Source organism: Camelus dromedarius, chromosome 11 (assembly GCF_036321535.1).
Source record: "Camelus dromedarius isolate mCamDro1 chromosome 11, mCamDro1.pat, whole genome shotgun sequence".
Classification (NCBI taxonomy): Eukaryota; Metazoa; Chordata; class Mammalia; order Artiodactyla; family Camelidae; genus Camelus; species Camelus dromedarius.
Window position 1 is genome coordinate 19,971,909 of NC_087446.1, and position 20,443 is coordinate 19,992,351.

Consider the following 20,443-nt stretch of genomic DNA (forward strand, 5'->3'; position numbering starts at 1 on the left):
ATCTGTTCAGTTAGAATTTCCAAACAAGTATTTGCCCCAAACTAGCATAAAAACCTGGCCTATCAATTCGTAATGCACAATATATTTGTAATGCACAATATATTTCTTATATTTGATAGTCCCCATCTGATACTCAGTTCCTTTCTCTTCCCTTGGGGTGTCTACACAGAACAGACTGCTAAGAATAGAATGTAGAGGAGAAAAATAATTCAAATTCGTAATGTTTTTAATTCTAAAGAACTCTTCATCAAAAAGACGGTAGGATATACTAAATTCCATTGCTGCCTTAATCACTACTGTATCAAATTGTCATACTGGATCTCTTTCTTACAAAGACAAAGGGCATATAATTTTACTTATTAGTCTTAGATTGCTCACTATTTTCTGAACAACCCAAAGGTTATTTTAAAGTTAAGGGGTCTTCCCCAGTAGAAGGAATTACTCTATATATTTTTTACATCACTGACATCTATTGGCTGAAATATTCATAATATTTAGATTCTGGTAAGTCACCAAATTACGTCTCTAAAAAACTGAGTACCAAACCCCTGTTTCTCGCTCAGCCTTTTTCCTTCCAGAGGGAAAATAAATAGGCAAATGGAAGCTGTCTGAGCCAAAGGAAAATGGTAGAAGAGAGCAGTTACTCTAAACCAAGAGTTTCATGTGAATTCGTATTACAAATTTGAAGTTATTAGTAAGGTACTGTTTTGCAGTTTGAAAAAACTACAGAGAACTAGAAATACTTAATCAATGAAAGAATTTGCCATCATATGCCATCTATGTAAAGCTAGCTTCTCTTCCCTACTTCCCCAGTGCCCCCTACCTCCAATTAATCCGCTGGAAATCTTAACTGACCAAAACAGAAAATCCTCGGCTCATTCTGATCAATAAAATATGGAAAATTAAAAGAATACTGTGGAACTTAATACTGTGTATGGTAACTTTACATAATATTTAAATATCCATATGCAAGGGTACCTATAAATGGCATAAATATATAAATACCTTATCCAGTCACAATATATTCTTAAATCATCATAAATACATTTTAGGGTCAAATTTTCAACTATATACACTTTGAAACCATTAATGAAATTTAATTAAAAGACAAACAGAAGAGGCCAAAATTGCAAACAATTATTTGACATGAAACAAAACACAAACATTATTGCAAACATCATTGAAATAAGACAAAATTTCTGTAATGTAGACCAGGAAAAATGTTAATAGACATTATGCTATTAGAATCTGCTCTGTCCTAACAATATCGCCAAATATTTAATTCTCAATCTTTAATGCCTCCCAGGATTAATTCTATAAAATTGAAACTCAACTCTTTTCAACAGTACTAACAAATAAAGAAATCTGAGGTTAAGAATCATAATTTGTTCTGAAATAACTGATGATTCTGGGGCGATGGTCATTAGGCTTTAATTGTCATTGGAAAATTTTTAACAGGTATGGAATGCTAGAGATAGAAAGGATCCTAGAAATTACAAGTTATATAAATCAAACACCTTATTTTATAGAAGAAGAAATTCTGACCCGCAGAGAACTCTAACTTTAGGATTAAGGCAAAGCAAGGAGTAAAAACCAAGAACTCCTGGCCCTTTTCCCCTTTGATTCTCCACCTTCCAAAAAACACAAAGTCCTCAAATTCATTTTCATGAGAAAAAAATAATGGATGCCTCTGATTCTCTCATTCCTGCTGGCTGTGTAGTCTCACTGAAAATACCCTCAAATCTAAAACTGACTGAACTTAAGAGAAAAGTAAAGCAAGAATAATGAAAATATATGACCTATACTGGTATTCAAATCACAAGATGTTAACTGCTTATGTTACAGACGTATCATTAAATTTCACTGTAAAAACAGAAATGCACCATAAATATAGTGACAGAAACTAAAGATGCACTGACAGGAAAGAAGACTTTTTTTAAATTAAATTTTTTTAATTTAATGTTTTGTTACTTTCCATATATTCACCACAAATACTGCTGTAAGGAATGCTGCTACTTAGTACAAGCCATGTGCTTTGCTAGGGACCAGAGACAAAGGCTGTATAAAACTGTCTGTGTATGAACACTATGTACCAGAAATAAAACAAAGTTAATCTGGTTAGTATTTTAATTAAGGAAAATATCAGTTACGTAGCTAATTTTGCCAAGAATAAAATATTAAAAAAGGCTACATTTACTTTCCTAAGATGTTCTCCTTTCTCAAGAGGGAAAACCAAATTTAAAGCTAGGGATTATAGCAGATAGAATTTTGGACTGATTCTCCTATAATCTTGGGCCTAGCCTTAGCTCTCACATTTAACCATATACAAGTGGAAAAGTCACTTAATATCTCTAGGTTTCAGTTTCCTTCTGTAAAGCAAGGATATCACAAGAGGTAATAGGTAAATTCCTTTCCACATCTATGATTCCACGGCAACTGGCTGCAGCAGGAAGAGCAATGCTCATAAATACATTTAAGCACACAAAATAAATTCACAGCCCCCTAAAAATCTTCATTAATGAGGGCTTTCTATGTACCAGAATTAAAACTAAGTGAAGGAATTCAACATAATTAGAATTATTTGGTTAACACAGATGTATAAGAAGCCATTCTATAACAAGAGAATCTTAAAACAAAATTCCCCAAAGTAACAATAACAAAAACAGTTAAACATCCATTAAATTTCTTAATAAATAGGATGGTGGTGAGGAGGAATAATGGGAAGAACAAAAAAACCTGTTTTTGTCATGTCACATCTAATTTTCCATGAGTGTGACTGTATGTATTTAGATCTTCACTACAAAAACGTTTTGAATTAAAACCACCATTAAAAACACTAAGATGGCTAAGTAAGAAGACAACTGTCTGGCTCACTGCCTTTAAACAAGAACACCGATTGTGTCAGAGGCCTAAGCCTAAATGCTAATGTTGCTAATTACATCAATTTACATAGTTCTGAGCTGATATAGGTTGTCTTATGCATTAACCTACTGAAGAGAGGACCACCATCTTTACAAGATCAGAAAACAAAACAAACAACTTTCATCACTGGGGAAGATACATGAGCAGTCCCGTCAGGACCTGTACACACCTGCGTCTCTCCCTGACCTCTGAAGTGGAGGAGACAGTGCCGGCAGTAGTTGTAGTCAGGGTTGTGGTAGAGGCTGCAGCATTTACAACAGTTGGAGCAACAGGAATGGTCACTGCCGTAGGAACACTGTCCTTTTCTTTTTCAGTACTATCCTCAGCCCACAAACGATTTGAGGTACTATAGCACATAAGCGGCAACACAAAAAGAGAAAAGGAAAACAGCTAAACAATGAAAGCACTTTCTAGCAGCTGAAAACATGTGACTATAGGGATGGATTTTTTTAAAAAACAAGGTGAGACATCTTTCAACTATGAACCAAAAAAGTTCACCCAGAGCTGTCAAAGAGAAATTTACATTTTAAGCAGCCTAATTCAAGGAAAAGCTCATTAATTCAGGAACTTAATTTTTCCCCAAACATGCACAATTGCCTTTTTTTGGAATCAATTTTTGTTTGTAAATAATTTTAATAAGGTCAATGAAAAAATCCAGAGCCCCACAATCTTCTAAACAAAAATGCATGCACGTACATAAGCACACAGGAGGCCTAAACACAAATGTATCTGTGACTCACCTGCTTTGTGTGCCTGTTGAAGAAGAACCCGTTGTAATCTTTGTAGTAGTGCTTGTGCTGGAAAGCAGGCTTTTCTGAAGCCCAGCTGCAGAGGTAACTGTTGGTGTTGATGTGGTGCTTGGAACACTAGAACTAATCAAATCATCTTGTCTTCTACCAAAGGAGCAACTAAAGGAAAGAGTCATATCTATATAGGATATGTTTGTATGTTTATTCTATACTTAATGTCTATACACTGTACAAATCCACAAAGCTAGGGAAAATCTAAAAGACTGTGTTCCTAAATACACCACCGGCTCCAGCACCAAGAGTTGCACCTACAACTTGCTAGAGTCTAGATAATTTCACTATTTGGCAGTGTATCATTTTACTGCATATCCCACCCTTCTCCCCAACAAGATTCAAAGATGATCTGATAGTTTATTTTTCTGGAACTGTTCCAGACCATATGGTAACACCAGGCTGGGTTTGAGAAAAAATCATTTTGGTTCAGGGAAGTTAAGATTTTAACATTTTTAAAGAAAATTGTTTCAGCAATGGGTCACTTCCCTAGGACCGAACCATGCTTATACTAGTTCATCTTTTATCCTTCTTTTTGGTTGTTTTTAGCAGAGAAAATAATGCATAGTCCCCCTGCAAGACATTACTAACATTCCAACTTAAGGCATTTCCATTGGCTCTGAGTTCTAAGACAAGTGGAAATTCTCCAGGTCACGAAATGAAATCAATGAAGTCATTAATATATTTCAATTGCTCTAGTCAATTATATAATTGACATATATATATACTTAAGTATATAGAAGTTTCTTTTTAATATACTATAATCTAAAAGATTCTTCACAGTATATCAAACTTAATTAAAAATGTATAATAGGAAGGCATGAGTAGGAGCAAATTTTCACTCGTCTTTAAATATATACATTGTCTTTAAATGAAGTTTTATTTAAACAACAAAAGATATATTTAATAAAAGCACGTATCTTTATATTACATTAAATTGAGGGCTCCAAACAAACTGCCTTGTATTTTTTATAAAAGAACACATAAAAGTTGCTTGAGAATTATATTACCTTTTATGATAAGTTGATCCTTCATTAATTGAACTATTCTTTTTGAGATCATCTTCCCATTTTCTTCTTGTGTATGAACTACTTGTTCGCAAACTTGAAGAATCTCTGTGAAAAGAATATCCTTCAGATTCTGGTAGATAATTTTAAAATAACTTTAAAATACAGGTAAAAAGAGCTGAATATCAATAAACATCAGTAGAAGCAGAAACCAGTAAAATCCCTTGGAAAAACACTTTGGAATATTTATTAAGAAGTCCAAGTAACTCCAGTTCTAAGATTCTATCCCTAAGGTATAATCCTAATTACAGGGGGGGAAAATAAGATGTCTACAGATGTTTTATTTATGATCACAAAATACTAGACAATTTAAATGTCCATAGTTGGGGAGGGGAAATGGTTACTTTAACCTCAGCAGATTTACTCTATGGAAGACTATGTACTGATGAATAGCAGTGCTTGCTGAAAATACATACTAATTATAAAAGATTGCTCATGAGATCTTAGGTGAAAGAAAAAATCAAGACCAAAAATTGAACATAACATGATTACAACTATATTAAAAAAGTTTTCACACTCTTATGTGATGAAAAATAGGAAGAAACAAACTAAAATGCTGACAGTGATTAAGGGCCTTTTCTCCTTTTCTATTATTTTACAAATACTTAGAAAGCATGTACTAGTTTGTGACCTAATCTTTCACCACTGTCCCCTCACTCGGTTTCAACCACAATGCCTTTTTTTTTTTTTTTTTTGCTATTTCATGAACATACCAAGCCTGCACCTCCTAAGGACCATGGACTTGGTGTTCACCCCACTAGGAATACCCTCCATCTCTTCCTGAAATCCACAGCCCACATAATTACAACAATGCTCATGTTTTAACTCTCAAGCTAGATAGTAAAGACTTTATAGTAAAAACAAAGCAAATCATAATGAATCCACCTGTTTTCTTTCTCTTCAACGTCAGACGTACTGGCTAGTCGTCTTGGTATTGTAGGTGCCACGTATGCAAGCCTAGCTCCTTTACTATCTTTCTCCTACACAAAAGGGGGGAAAATGAGTGAAAATAAACCTGTGTGATGATTACAGGTGCTACTAAAAGGAGAGTATATGGAAAGCACATTCAACAATGTATTATTGCACAGCCATTACAGTTTACTTGATTATATTTCCCTAATTCCTAGTTAAACTCTAAAACTGATGTCTATCAATATTCAAGTACTAAGAGCACTAAATGACAGCCTGTTCAAACTAATTTTCTTTTCTTTCTCTAATCCAGAATTAGATAATTTTAACATAAGAAACACTCCTCCACATTTTAATGACTTTTTCTAAAATGTTTATAACAGAATATTCACAGTAATGCAGTATTGTAAGATAAAATATCCTTATTTCTTTCAGAGAAATAAGGTCTCAAATATGATTCACCGACAGGTTCCAATTATTTATATTATACGAGTTATTTACTACCTTGATATTCTATGCTTTAAAATAACATTAAAATATTCAAAACAAATTATTTAAATTATATTTATCCAAATCTGGTTGAGAGAGTAGTGACAATGGCACCTGTTACATTCTCATTACACTGGTATCAAATATTTGGGAAACAACTGGGCAATAAATTTATACAAAATTAAATAATTAAAATTACTTAATGAGAAATTACATTTCTGAATTTCTGATACATGATTCCTGTATAGAGCAAGAAAACCATATGGAAAAAAATGTCCAAGCACTAAAAATGCAGTAGAAAATAATCCTGTCATATAAAATAGCACTGAATGAACTGCGGTGCATTCTATTTAATACAATTTTAGTACTGCCTTAAAACTACTAAGAAGAAGAAAGCTGTGATGTATCAGATAAAAAAGCAGGTAAAGAAATCGCACATACCGGATAAATGTAGCCTGAGTGTAATCACATTCTAGAACAAATGTGCTCCTAAACTCCAGAAACCTTTCTTAACAAATAAGCTTACTTCTTGCTGCATTTTATTATAAATTCTCAAACAGAATAAAGAATTGCTCTATTGAGTATAATCTGGTAATTTATGTTTTTGGCAGATACATCTGATCTTCCCAACACTTTTAATTCCATATAGACAGATACATTTATATTATCATGTAATTCATTAAGTAAGGTGAATTAAGTTGATATATAGATCTAATGATGCATAGTAGAAAATCCAACAGATTTGATGTTCATGGAGAGCAAATTATGAGTTTTTATAGAAAACAAATTGTGAAATAGATTACCTTTTCTTTATTATCCAAAGAGGAGGAAAGTCTGGGACTTGAAGCTGAACGCATAACACCTGCAGTGTCTTTTTCTTTCTGAGCCTCTTTAGATGCTGTAATTTCTGCGAGTGCACCATAACTGCCAGTCTTTCTAAGCCCTAACCTCCAAGATGCAGGAGATTCATCTTTCCGCTCTTCTTCTTTGGGAGAAATTTTTGTAGCTGAAGTTGGAAACTTTTTATTTTATTTTTAAGAAAAAGGAAAAGAAAATTATCGAGACTGATCAGTCCTTAAGCTGGAAATGACAAGTTCACAGATAATATGTCTAAAATAGTTAATAGTTTCAGGAGAAACAATTTTAACTAAGTAGGTTAATGTCTTAGTCAAAAATGTAAAGATCTAAAACTGAAAAAGGAAATACTACCTTCCCAGATGTTAGAGTTAAGAAAACACACTCCACACTTTGTATCACACAGAAAAATTATGATGCAAATACAGAGAACAGAAATGAGCACACCATAATGACTTAAAACCATGCATCTTTGGAACCAATGTTCATATTAAACTTGTTACATTGTAACCTAATATAAATCCTTGCACATAGAAATGCCTCACCATAGATTTTTCACCCTTACTGGGCACAAGAACAATGCCAGTTTTGCGCAAGCCCTGCCTCCATGATGCAGGATCTACTGATTCCACCACAGGCATGATAGGAGCAATGAAATCATACTAAAGCCAATTAAAATAAGACAGGTAAAGAGATAAAGATTGAAAGTATGAAAACAGAAAAGGAAGTTATGAACAAAACACATTTTTTTCCTTTTTAAAAGAACTTTATAATAAATTAAAACCCAATAACTGGGTAATGATCTGATTTTCAAAAGTCCCTGGGGACAAGTTCCATTTCTGTATGAGAGAATCTAAAACAATCTAATAGAGAAACTTCGAGACCAGTTAAAGGCACACAGAAAAGATATTATTATAGTATGGGAGTGAATAAACTACTGCACTTGGAATTTTGGTTTTATTCATATATATATTTAGGTTAAAAGTTTTTATGTCCAGCATCATCAACAGAAAAATAATAATACACTTCTAATGATAATATTTAATTCAGTAATATTTTAAATATCACAGTCTTAAATTTACTGTTTGATTTTTCCACCAAATATTGAACATTTCAACCAAAAACTGTTTTTGTACAAATATTTATTTCATTTTCAGGGTTTTCTAACAGGCCTGAAAATGAAACATCTGTTATCTTTAACTAGTTCACTTCATCACCTTCACTTACAGAGTTTAAATATTCAACCACAGTTAAATATCGATGGTGAATAGAGCAACTAACTAGTTGCTTCAGCATAGGATATGGATAATTAAAAAAGAAAAAAAGAAAACAACCTTTCTTTCACAATTATTGCCAAAATTTGCCATACTAAGTAGTTTAATAGAGTTTGTTAAAAGTACCCAGGATGTTGGAGGTTACTTCATAGACAAAACTATTACAAGATACCTCCAGTACTTTCAAATAATTAATTCCTATCAATAGGGTCGAAAAAAGACTCAAGATAAACAGCATTTCACAGTCCCCAAAAATGTGTACTGAGACATTTCAGGGCACAAGAACAAAGTCACAGGGGCGCTGTGGGATATTTTCAAGTTTTGAGAGAAGCACAGTGACATCTGTTGGACACCACACAAAATGTCATTATTAACATGCTTATACCTAACTACTTAATAAATCAAACAAATAGGCATTTCTTTTGGCCAAATGGCACTGTGAAGAAAAATTAATAAAACGCTAGGGTCTCCACTAACTGAGAAGGTCAGGAACCTCTGTGATATTTTATGCACTATGATAGGCACTGGGATGACTGGTTACTGATTGCAGAGTTTAAAGTCACAGCACTCAAGAACAGAGGCTGGCCAATCTTTCTGTAAAGGGCCAGAATGTACATTTTAGGCTTTGCAGACCATAGATTCTCTGTTGTAACTACTCATCTACGCTGTTGTAGCACAAAACTAGCCATGGGAAATACACAGGTGAATGAACATGGCTGTGTTACAATAAAACTTTATTTAGGGGCAATGAAATGTGAATCTGTGTCACAAAATACCCGTCTTCTTTTGATCCCTCCCTGCCTCCGCCAACCATTTAAAAATATTAAACCACTCTAACTCGCAGGCTGTACAAAACAGCTAGTGAGCCAGCTTTGTCCAGAGACCACAGTTTGCCAGTACCTCCCTGGCCCAGGACCTCCCCCAAATTAGAAACGAATGTTATCCTTCTGTAACAAAATAGTCAGACAGCAGGTAACACTTACTGAATATGACAACAGAAGCTAACTTGCAGCAAAAGTTTACTCATGTCAAGCCATAAGCTAAGTGCTTCATACAGGTTATACCTCATTTAATCCTACAACCACCCAATGATATACTATTATTTTAGAGTTGACAAAAGTGAGGAAGTATTATCAATTTTGAAATGGCTATTTGTTGCACTGTAATGACTAATATACTTCCTCTCTGCCTAATGTGAAACTGGACTTAAGTACTGGTTTATGCTTTCAATTTCTGGTGTATAAACGAATCTCTCTGAAAAACTCAAGTATACCTAATCACTGAAACTCTTCTTTTGCTTTTTATAAACAACACTATTTTGACTTTCTTATTCTTCTGATCACACTCTTTCTTGGCCTTTTGCTTGTTTGCGGTTGCAACTTTGTCACAGCCCTGCAACATAAGCTCTCCACAAGTCTGTTCTCACGGATAAACAACAAATTTATACTGCATAGCACAGGGAACTATATATAATATAGTAACCTACAATGAAAAAGAATATGAAACAAATATATACGTATGTATATGTATGACTGGATTATTATGCTGTACACCAGAAATTGACACAACATTGTAAACTGACTATATGTCAATCAAAAAAAGTCTCTTCTCAGATCTCCTATCTTCTCTTTACACTTTCTTCTCCTGAGTGTTGGGAGTAGGGTCTTCTTTATATCCTCAGGGAAAATATTAATTATATTCAGCTTATTCTCAAATTTGTTATTCTCCAGCTCAATCTGACTCCTAAATTTTTAGCCCTGAATTTCTATTTACCTGTAGAATGAACTATCTAGAACTATAATTGGAACCTGAAACTCAACATGTGTAAAATCAAGTATCTTTATTTCCAAACCAGATCTTCCTCAGTTCCCTATTTCTGTTACTGGCACTAGTAATCTCTTCAGTCCTCTAAATTTTAAACTTCACAGTCATGTTAGACTTTTTCTCTGTTATCTTCCTCCACCTACAAATTAAGTCCCAGTCCCTAATTCTCCTCCTTCCCTTTGTAAGACCACTGCCACTTATCTGGTTTATATTCTTCTCATGCTGGGCAACTTCAATGACCTTCTAATAAACCTTCTCTCAATCAGCCTCTCACCTTCAAATACACCCTGTACATTGCTGCCTGAAAAATATTCTATAAAGACTAATTCTCTCATGGCCTGCTTCAAACAACTTCTATGAATCTGTTCTACCTATCAAATTACAAAAATGTTACCATAGAATGAAAACATTACAAAGTTTGGCTCCCCCTTTCCTGTTTTACTTTGTTTATGTGCCCTATAAGGTAACCAAACTAGACAACTCATTTTTCCTGCAAAATACTCCACATTATCCCCCTACTTTGCTCACATTGTCTCTCTTCTCTCTCTTTCAACAAACTATACAAACTCTCCTCTGTTAGGTCAAATACCACCTGCTCATTCTTCAAGATCTATCTCAAATGTTCTGATTCTATTACCTCAAATCAAAAATGCTTTCTTCCATTTTAAAACCATCATTCTACAATTACACACTTCATACACCCATAGCACATAGCAGTCTTTTATTAAATTTTATTATGCTTAATAATTAGGTTCAATTAGCCAGAACATTAATTTCAAGAAAATTCTGAATTTCTATCATCTGGTAAAGAAAATACAGTTTACACTTATAGAAATGTATGTGCATACAGCAGAGTAGGTAATCTTTTTCAGAGATTCCAACAATATTTATTTTGACTAGAGAGTTATATAAACATTGTTAGTTAAACTTATTGTTAGTTAAAACTTTAACTAACAATAAGCTTATTGTTAGTTAAAATTTTAATACAAAATTTATATTATTTAACTTACTGTAAGTTAAATAATGCTATAAACTTATCACTTAGTTAAAATAAATCATAAGATTAAACTAATAGTTTTATAGATAATATACCCACAAATCATAGGCCTGATCTCGTTTCTACAGAAATAGTTCTTTAATTTGAGCTGAAGAGTTAAGAACTTAAGAGATCATTTAAAGTGAATACAACTGTAGTTATCATGAGTTATTACAGCATATAAGTTTAGAATATATTACAGAATACAGAACAATACTGTTTCAGAGCTTCCTGTTTCGTGATCTATTCTTTGCCATGAGTGTGCGTATGTGTGTGTGTGTGTGTATTTATATATAGTTTGTGCACTGGTGAAGAAAGTTAGAGAACTTAAAATAACTTTGTCTAAATATTAGAAGAGTGGTGAGTGACAACCCCAAAATAGGACTTCTAATTACAATTTTGTAACTGTATGCATTTACATTTTATGATGCATATACAAATTAACAATTCATCTAAGGAAATTTGTATTAGGTCTCTAAGTTATAGCAAAAATCTTGAAACAAATTTTAAAAACTAAAATGCAAAATTAAATACAAGTATCACTGAACAGGATAATAGGCTTTAAAAGTCATACAATATTGATAAGAAAACTGCTACAATCCATTAAAAAAAAATACTTCATTTTTTCTGTGTGTGCACCATAACTTTATTGCTTTGAATAAAATTTGTCTACAGGGGAGTGGGTATGGCTCAGTGTTAGAATGCATGCTTAGCATGCACAAGGTCCTGGGTTCAACCCTTGGTACCTCCATTACAAAAAAAAATTAGCTACAAAACTTTAAGAACAAAAACTGAAATAATATAATCTTTAAAGTAAGTTATGATGCTTGAAATTAAGAACAAAACGGAATTTCTAAATATGCAAAGTAGAGAAGAAGATAGTTGTCATTATATCAATTTAATTATAGAATCACAAGTAATTCTGAATAAGAATTTTCATAGCAAAGACATTATTGACCCACTAACCTAACAGGGTTTTAAGCATTTGCTTTAAGGGCAGTTGGTATAAAATGAAAAGCAAATTGTCATAAATCTATGGGTACACCTGAGAAGTATATCACTGATCATAAGAATTCTATTTTAATTATCTGACTATAGTATGAAAGAGACTGCTTAGCTAAATACTCAGAAGAGTGACAGTTGGTATCCTGGCCAGATATTCAAGAGGGAAGGAGCTTTTGGGAACTTTTGATAATCCTGCAGTTCTAACAGATAATAAATCAAAAAAGCTAAAGTTCAGTATTCACTGAAGAAATACAAAAGAGTTCTAGAATGAAATAAAGCTTTAGTTAAAGCAGCTCATGGTGATACTAGTTACAGCAGGGTAACTGTCTCGAAAATTTTGTGGACAGATTGCATTGGGAGAATTTTATTTTAAAGTACATAAAATTACGACTACTTGAATATATGGGTTCTAACTGAATTCAAGAAGCTCCTGGTTCTAGAATGCAGAAGGTAAGATAACTCATTTTATAGAGTTTCCTGATATTCAAACTATACCAATGAAATTCATACATACCTACCATTAAGAATTCATACTTTAGAAGAATTTTAGAGGAGGATTATTACTAAAAGTATGGATTTTAAAGAACTTATCTAGTTTATGATTTTAAAAAGTTCAAATTTAAACCACCTGGAACCAAATCCAAAGATTAGCAAGACTGACAATATAATAGAAACATTGTGGGGATTTAAAATCAGTCCTCAAATTCATGCAAACCAAATAATGTCAGACAAGCAACAAAATAAGTCCAAAGGCAGAGACACGACAACTAAACACAATGTGCAGTCTGTGAGTGGGCCCTTACTACGAAAAATCAAACAGCTAGAAAGACTGTTACTAGGACAACTGGAAAAATTCTGAGTAGGGTCTGTATATTAGTGAACATAAATAATAGTATTATATCAAAGTTAAATTTCCTAAGTATGATGATTTTAGAGTGAGAATGGAGGATAATGCCTTTGTACCCAGGAAATACATACTCACATATTTAGGGCAAAAGTGTTACAGAGAAAGCAGTCAATTCTTAAGCGGTTCCTGAAAAAAAGTGTGTGTGCATGCGTGTGTGTATGTATGTGTGTGACACACAGAGAGAGAAATAGTTTGTTCGTGAAAGCAAAGTCAGGGCTGGTGGGGAGAAGCCTTTAAAAAGAGACCAACAGGTTAAAAAAAAAAACCAAAACCAAAAAACCCCAGACAACAAAACTCAATCTTTAATTTGGGTTAAAAGAAGTATAGGTTCTGAGACAGCAGGAAAAGCAAGTCTTTGAAAAGATCAACACACTAGTTGGAAAGCAGTTTAGTCGAGAAAAGAAAGTAAGAAGGATGAAGAACAAGTGGAGAACAGAGTAAGACAGAAGAGGAAGAAAGGAAGTTAACATTCTGGGAGCACTTAAGTCACTAGCCCAGCTCTCTCTCTCAATGAATCCTTACGATGCTAACGTATTTTCTCTCCTTATTTATTGTTTTTGTTTTGTCCCCTTTTTTTGGGGAGAACAGATAAGGAAGACGGTAACTTACTAAAGGTCATAAAGTAACCTGCTAAAGGTCATAACAACTAACAAAAGGCGGGGTCAGGAGCTGATCTCTGTTCTGACATGCCTGGTGCTTTGTAATCAAATTAGAAAATCTAGATTTCAGTACTCTCAATGACTTGTGGTAGTACTTTTTGTGCTTAACTTATACACGTGTGAAATGATCAAAATGCACCTTTACTTAACAGAAACCAAGGGTATAAAACCCGTGTTCCTCAAAAGTTCAATGGAAATAAAAACTACCATGATCATTAATTTCTCATATGAAAAACTTTATCTGTTATCTTTCCATTTGTTAACAATCAACTATACCAATTGCAAAAAGTATTTTTAAAAAAAGACTGTAATAGGCTCAGAGGAAACTGCAGTAAAATAAAAGAAAGAACAATATGTTATTCTAAACCTTACATATGTCTGTAATAAACTATAAAAATTTAGAACTGTCTTAATGCTTTATCTCAAATGGAATAAGCAGAATGCATTTATTTTTAGCGAACATAATTTTGGCTTACCTTTTTAATAGGTGACGTAGGTGTTGCCTGACCAGATGACACAGTAGGTGTTGTAACAGCTACAGGAGCTGTTTGTGTACTAGAAGTATTGGCACTAGTTACAGAAGCCATCAGTTTTGTCTTATCTTTAGAAAAAAGAAAAAGAAAAAGAAAAAAAACATTAAGAGTCAAGATTCTATATGAATTCACTTTCAATGGTATTAAAAAATAGTATTTTATATTGTATTTTTGTTTAAGGTTTTGTTAATTCAAAGCCTTTCCCCACTATTATCCCTTTTAACAAGTGAATTTTTCAGTTTCCAGAAATGTCTCAGTATGTATGAGACATAAATAAAAATATGACATACAACCAGGCTTTTAAGAATAAAAAGCACAAATAAAATCTGACTTGTATACTTTTACCACTGCATAAATTTTTAAGTATTTTAAAATTAATATTTAAAATGAATGCATGAATGTATCTTTAAAAACGTAAGAGCTATGCAGTTTTATAATGGATAAACAACTTACATTGGTTACCTTAAAAAACTGACAGCTCCTCTTTATTACAGAAAATCTAAAAGTGCTTTTTGTTAATAATCACTTATATTCCTGTCAAACAGCACACTTAAAATATCACAAAGAGCATTTTTCTTACCCTTAAAAAGACAAAATATCAGCTAAGTTAGATTAAATCTCTTTTCACAATGTATCAAGACAATTTCTAACTAGTAATCGATTACTTAGAAAAAACTTTTTGAAGTATCAGAAAAAACTCAGACTATATTTGAAAATGTAAATCAAATTGGCTTTTTAGCAAAACAGTCATGTAGATGTAAATATTTAAATTAACTGTCATTTATAAATAGGCTAGAAGAATTCACTTTTCAAATGGTCAAGTCATTTTATCTAGTTTTAAAGTATTCCTTTGGTTTCAAAATGGGGTAGAACAGGTATCTTTCTATACTTTTGGGAAGAAGTATACTGCTTTTAAAGCTCTATGAGATATTCATTTTCCTTATACTACCTTTCTCCCTTTTTAAGGTCAGTTTTCCAAAGGAATCTTCCACCTTATCATTATTGTATACTGTTATACTTGGTAAGTAGGCAAAACTAACATATCCTTATCTTTAGGGCAAGTGCAAACTTCCCACCAACAACTCTGAAGTTGCAATGATTCATTTAGTTCTATTTGTGACTAAGAAAACATCTGTAAGATGTTAATAGGGCGAAAAGCATAACCTCAAACTGTACCAAAGGACAAGGCAAAACTGACACGTTTAAAAATCACTATAACCTTGTTTTTTTCAAATAAACTGAATGAGCTAAACTCGGTGTAACAAACTTTATTCTCATTGTTAAATGCCTCTTCACATCCAACAGAAGCTAAGTCTATTCAGCACAGTTAAGTACAAACCCTGCACACCCTAATTAGACCCTCTTCCTAGGAAAACAATCCATTTAACTGAAGCGAGTAGTTCAATGAATATTTATTAAGTGTCTCCATATCTTAAATACTGTCCTAGGTACTGAGGATATATCAGTCAATGAAAACACAAAATATCTTAACTGAGTAATTTTACAGCCTAGCAGGAGGAAAATAAATAATAAAGTTCAAAAGATTTTTTTTCATTTTATTTTCTCCTTTTACCCCAATTTTCTCTTGGCTTAAAAATTTGTTTTATATTAGTGAAATCTATACACCAAAGAATATGTATGTATGTATGCAAACATTTATGATTTGTTTAAGAATAATGAAACAAACCCCAGGTGTCCATCATACGACTTAGGTAAGCGTTATCAAGCTATTAAGTCCTTCTAACCATTTGATTTCAATGAAGAATAAAAACTTCATCCTCTAGAGGAAAAAAAAATACCTAAAAGCAAAACTACGTTTCCCTTTCCTCATTCCCTCAACTACCTCTCAAATTTATAAATCATTAGGAAGGAAATTAAACTTTTGGTTAAGTTTTCATTTTCATCTGATTTACAAAAAAGAACAGTGATTAAATACGGTCTAGTAAACAATTTATGAAAGGAAATTCAGCAAATGGTTATTTAACAACAAATAGTTTCCCAAGGAAATAACCTTACTAAAAGAAACAGTTGAGAAATAGTCAAATCAAGCAGTAGCTCTACAGAGAAATGGCTACTTTCTCAAGCTTGCCAAATAAAGTATGATAAAGTCTTGATATTGAAAGAGTGAGAGAGAAGGAACCACATAGCCTCTACACGGATTAATTCTTGAGACAGTCAAATTTTCCTGGCACAACTGGCTACTAGCAACAGGAAGAACAAAATTCACTTAGTACAATGCTTCAGAGGAACATTTAAAGTTAGATCACTGAGACTCTGAGCAGAGAGTGATTGGTACACTTAAACTCCAAACTGGGAACTAATGAAATATAATTTGATGGTAATTAGCTATATTCATATTTATAGAACAGAAGAGTTTAAAGAACTTTCCAGATCATCTAGTACAATTTACAAGCAAGAAATTTTCACCAAAAGGGGTCAGGAGACTTGCTAGTTAGTGACAAGACTGGCGTAAATCTGAAGTCCTTTTTCGTTTTAAATTAAGAAATTAAGAAAAAAATCAGAGAATAAGATCTCAGAAATCTCTATGAGATATCTGGACTTCAAGTTCTTGAATTTTACTACATGAGTTAGGAGATCTGGGTGCTAGTTCTGGCTTTTGTGTGCACACGTGCATATAGTTTGATTTGTAATGATATATTTTACTAGAGACTGAGAGTCAAGGCATGTCTCACAAGAGGAGAATAACTACATAAAAATAAATACTTGCAAAAGTATCTGAGTTAATTTAAATTTTAATGATATCACTTCATCTTGCAAATGAACTGAGTAAATTTAACTGAACTGCTATTAGGTCAGCCTGTATATTAATCATATTTAAATTAGAAGACTTTAACTTTATATAATTATTATATGAAAGCTAACATATATTACCAAGCAATTGATTCTTATATAGTATCTATGTAAAGTACGTGTTATTATCTTGATTTCACAGAGAAATCTAAGATTAAAATTTACCCATATTTACAATTACATGAATCAATTCTTAAAACACTAAACATGCCGATTCTCATACAATTTGCTTTTCTAATTAAAAATATTTTAATAAGCATGATACAAAAATAAATTATAATATTCAATGAACACCTGTTGCTCTAGCTTCCAATTTTACCCATATTACTGTCTCATCAAGGCAAAAGATATGCTGACTCACCTGACCAGCAATGTGACAGCAATAATAAATAAAAAATTAAATCACTAAGTGATTAGAATCCAGCCATTTACAGACCTCAAAAACTCTTCATGTATTATTGAAAAATAATTTACTCGTAGGATAAGTAAGTTTTAGGAAAATAAAGAAATCCATAACACATCACCTGGCAACAAAGCTAGCCTCTACCTGTTTAGCAAAATCTTGTTTTCAATGGGAAACAGAATTATCAGTACGTTCCTTGACATGTTTATTTAGTAATCTTTAGCTTCTCACATCTTCTTAGAGAAAATATTTTGCAGAGTGAGTAAAAATAAACTGATTCAAAACTGTTGTTGTGTCTAGAGGAAATATGGAGAGTTCAAGAAATATTAGGGCTCCATTTCTGTTTATCAATGACCACCATGGTCCTGATAATGATGACAGTTTTTTATTGATAAAAATCTTAATAGAAATGAAATACTTTTTCTGATAAATTTGTATGTTAAAGTGTCAGGTTATACAATTCAAAGATGGCAACACGGGAATCTCGTAGGGTTTTTTTGTTTTTTTGTTTTTTTACTTTAATTTTTTTTGTTTGCATATATCTATCTTTACTGAAATACAGTCAGTTTACAATGTGTCACTTTCTGGTGTACAGCATAATGCTTCAGGCATACATGAACATATATATACATTCGTTTTCATATTCTTTTTCACCATAAGTTACTACAAGATATTGAATATAATTCCCTATGCTATACAGTATAAACCTGTTATCTATTTTTTATATATTAGTTAGTATTGCAAATTCGAGATTTGCAGATAACCTATTTTATTTTATTTATTTTATTGAAGTTACAATGTGTCGGTTATAATGTGTCAATTTCTTGTGTAGAGCACAATGGAATCTCTTGTTTTGAGTGATTAGCTGATACAGAATAAAAGGAATCTGGTAAACAAAATCTATAAAAACATGTGAGCCAGAGGAAAAAATGAAGAAGCCATATCCCAGATTAAAAACAAGGAAAAGAATGTAAATTGTGATAGGGACTTTAAAAAGAAATTTGGCAGCATCTATGAAAATTGAAAATGTGACTCAATAATTCAATTTTTAAGTTTACCAGAGAATCTTGCACATATACACAGGGAAGCAATTATAAAATGATCACTGTAGCATTATTTACAGCAACAAAACACTGGGAATAAGGTAAATTTTTATCAAAAGGGAAATTAATGTATTTAATGAATACTATACAGCAGCTAAAGGGAGAAGTCACATACATAAAGATATAGATAGATATGAATAAATCTAAAAAATATAACTTAAGTGAAAGCAAGCAAGTTGCATAACAACTCCTAACGTATAAAATAAAAACACAAAACCTTATAATTATTGTTTATTATTTCTGAATGTAAGATAAGAGTATAAAAATGGACTAGAAGATTCAGAAAAAGCTCACGACAGTGATTTTGGAAAGAAAGGAAAGAGAAGTAGACTAGGGCTGATGGTTAAAGAAGACCACTGTAATGTTTCAGCTTTATTAAAAGAAAAATGTAAAGCAAATATTGCTGTTAAGTCCTGGTAGTTGGAATATGAATGTTCATTATACTATACTTTTCTGTATCTAAAATTTCTCAAAATGAAGTAAATTTCCCCACGTTGCTACAGGAAAAAATCCTGACTCAGCCCCAACTTTCTAAAACCTTAGCATACTTTGGAAATACTTGGGGTGCTGCTGGAACCAGCTTCCTGGATTCTGGGGTCTCAGAAAGTAGCAGGAGCATTCCTGAATTGCTGGGAGCTCACTTACACCCTATCTGCACCATCCAAAGGAATATTAGAAGCCTCTTCACCTTCCTCAAACCTAAAAATATAGGTCAACAAAATGCAGAGGTGATCAAGAACCTCCAGGTAATTAAAGAACAGTAAAATCAAACTATACCTACATTTCTAACACTCTCTGAAAGGCAGTTTCCTGGCTTGACAGGTATCCTAACAAGTAGCAAATCAATCTGAAATGTTTCAAAATTAAAACCTGACCTCATCTCACTGCATCAAAATTCAATGCAAATCTTTTTATCCTTCAAATTTTACCTGTTTCAGCTTCTGATTCCGAGTCATCTTCCTCATCTTCTTCACTAGAGCAACTAGATTCATCTTTCTTTCCTTCTTCTTCATCATCAACCTTTTCTTGTTCCAGAGATTCAATACGGGACGCATTTTTCTCAGGCTCGATAATCAATGTTTCTTTGCTGTGAAAGGAACAAAGCCTTCAAATGATTATAAATACAAAAAGTCAAAAAACATTAATTTTCCCAGATCCCTCAAATCTAATAATCATGTCTATGGCTATCATGCCAACTCACTCATAACAATAACAAAACCTACTTTAATATTTTACTTACTTTTTAAAGGTCTTCTGTGACTGATTATTGTCCATATTGGCTGTTGATTCAATTAGTGGAGATTTCTTCTCCCGTTTTTCACTATGGAGCTTTATAAAAGTTATGCAAAGGAAAATAAGAATACAATGAGTAAAATACAGAATTTAAAATAGTAACAAAATATTTTTCAAACACTAAATGAAAACAAAACAAATAAAATATTTTAAGTTTTACCTGAAAAGAAAAAGGTTTGGATAAAGAATAAAAAGGACTACAGTTTAAAAGTTCCATAAAGGACTAAGTTGGATTTTTTAAAATCCCTCCAACTTCAGTTCCCTGAGTAAGTCAGGGTCCATTAACCACTTAGAATGCCTGATGATATTTTACTTAAAAATCTATTTCCCAGTTACATAACACCTTACTTATCTAGGGCCTGCTATTTTAGAAATCTGAGACTTCACAGTCTCTACCTTCTAAGCAAACCTTCCTATAAGATTATAAAATGTTATTAATGAGAACATACACATTATAGAAGCACTTATTTTGGGAAGGGGAGGCTACAGAGATGGGGATAAACAACACAAAAGGCTAAATAAACACTACCACTACAAAACAGGACAAAAATAC

The 20,443-nt window shown here is 32.6% G+C and overlaps 1 protein-coding gene across 7 annotated transcripts in view; it reads right to left on the reverse strand.

Moving 5' to 3' along the window:
• Positions 1-20,443, reverse strand: part of PPP1R12A (protein phosphatase 1 regulatory subunit 12A) — a 129,318-nt gene that overhangs the window by 29,746 nt on the left and 79,129 nt on the right. For 3 of the 7 annotated variants that reach the window (XM_010975105.3, XM_031463086.2, XM_064491561.1), the window contains exons 7-14: positions 19,838-19,926; positions 19,527-19,684; positions 14,224-14,348; positions 6,991-7,206; positions 5,675-5,769; positions 4,733-4,837; positions 3,663-3,830; positions 3,092-3,268 (exon numbers count right to left, since the gene is read on the reverse strand). In XM_010975105.3, the coding sequence (XP_010973407.1) occupies positions 3,092-3,268; positions 3,663-3,830; positions 4,733-4,837; positions 5,675-5,769; positions 6,991-7,206; positions 14,224-14,348; positions 19,527-19,684; positions 19,838-19,926 (1,133 nt within the window). The remainder of the gene's footprint in view (positions 1-3,091; positions 3,269-3,662; positions 3,831-4,732; positions 4,838-5,674; positions 5,770-6,990; positions 7,207-14,223; positions 14,349-19,526; positions 19,685-19,837; positions 19,927-20,443) is intronic. The other 4 variants (XM_064491559.1, XM_010975108.3, XM_010975109.3 and 1 more) reach the window with 4 other exon arrangements.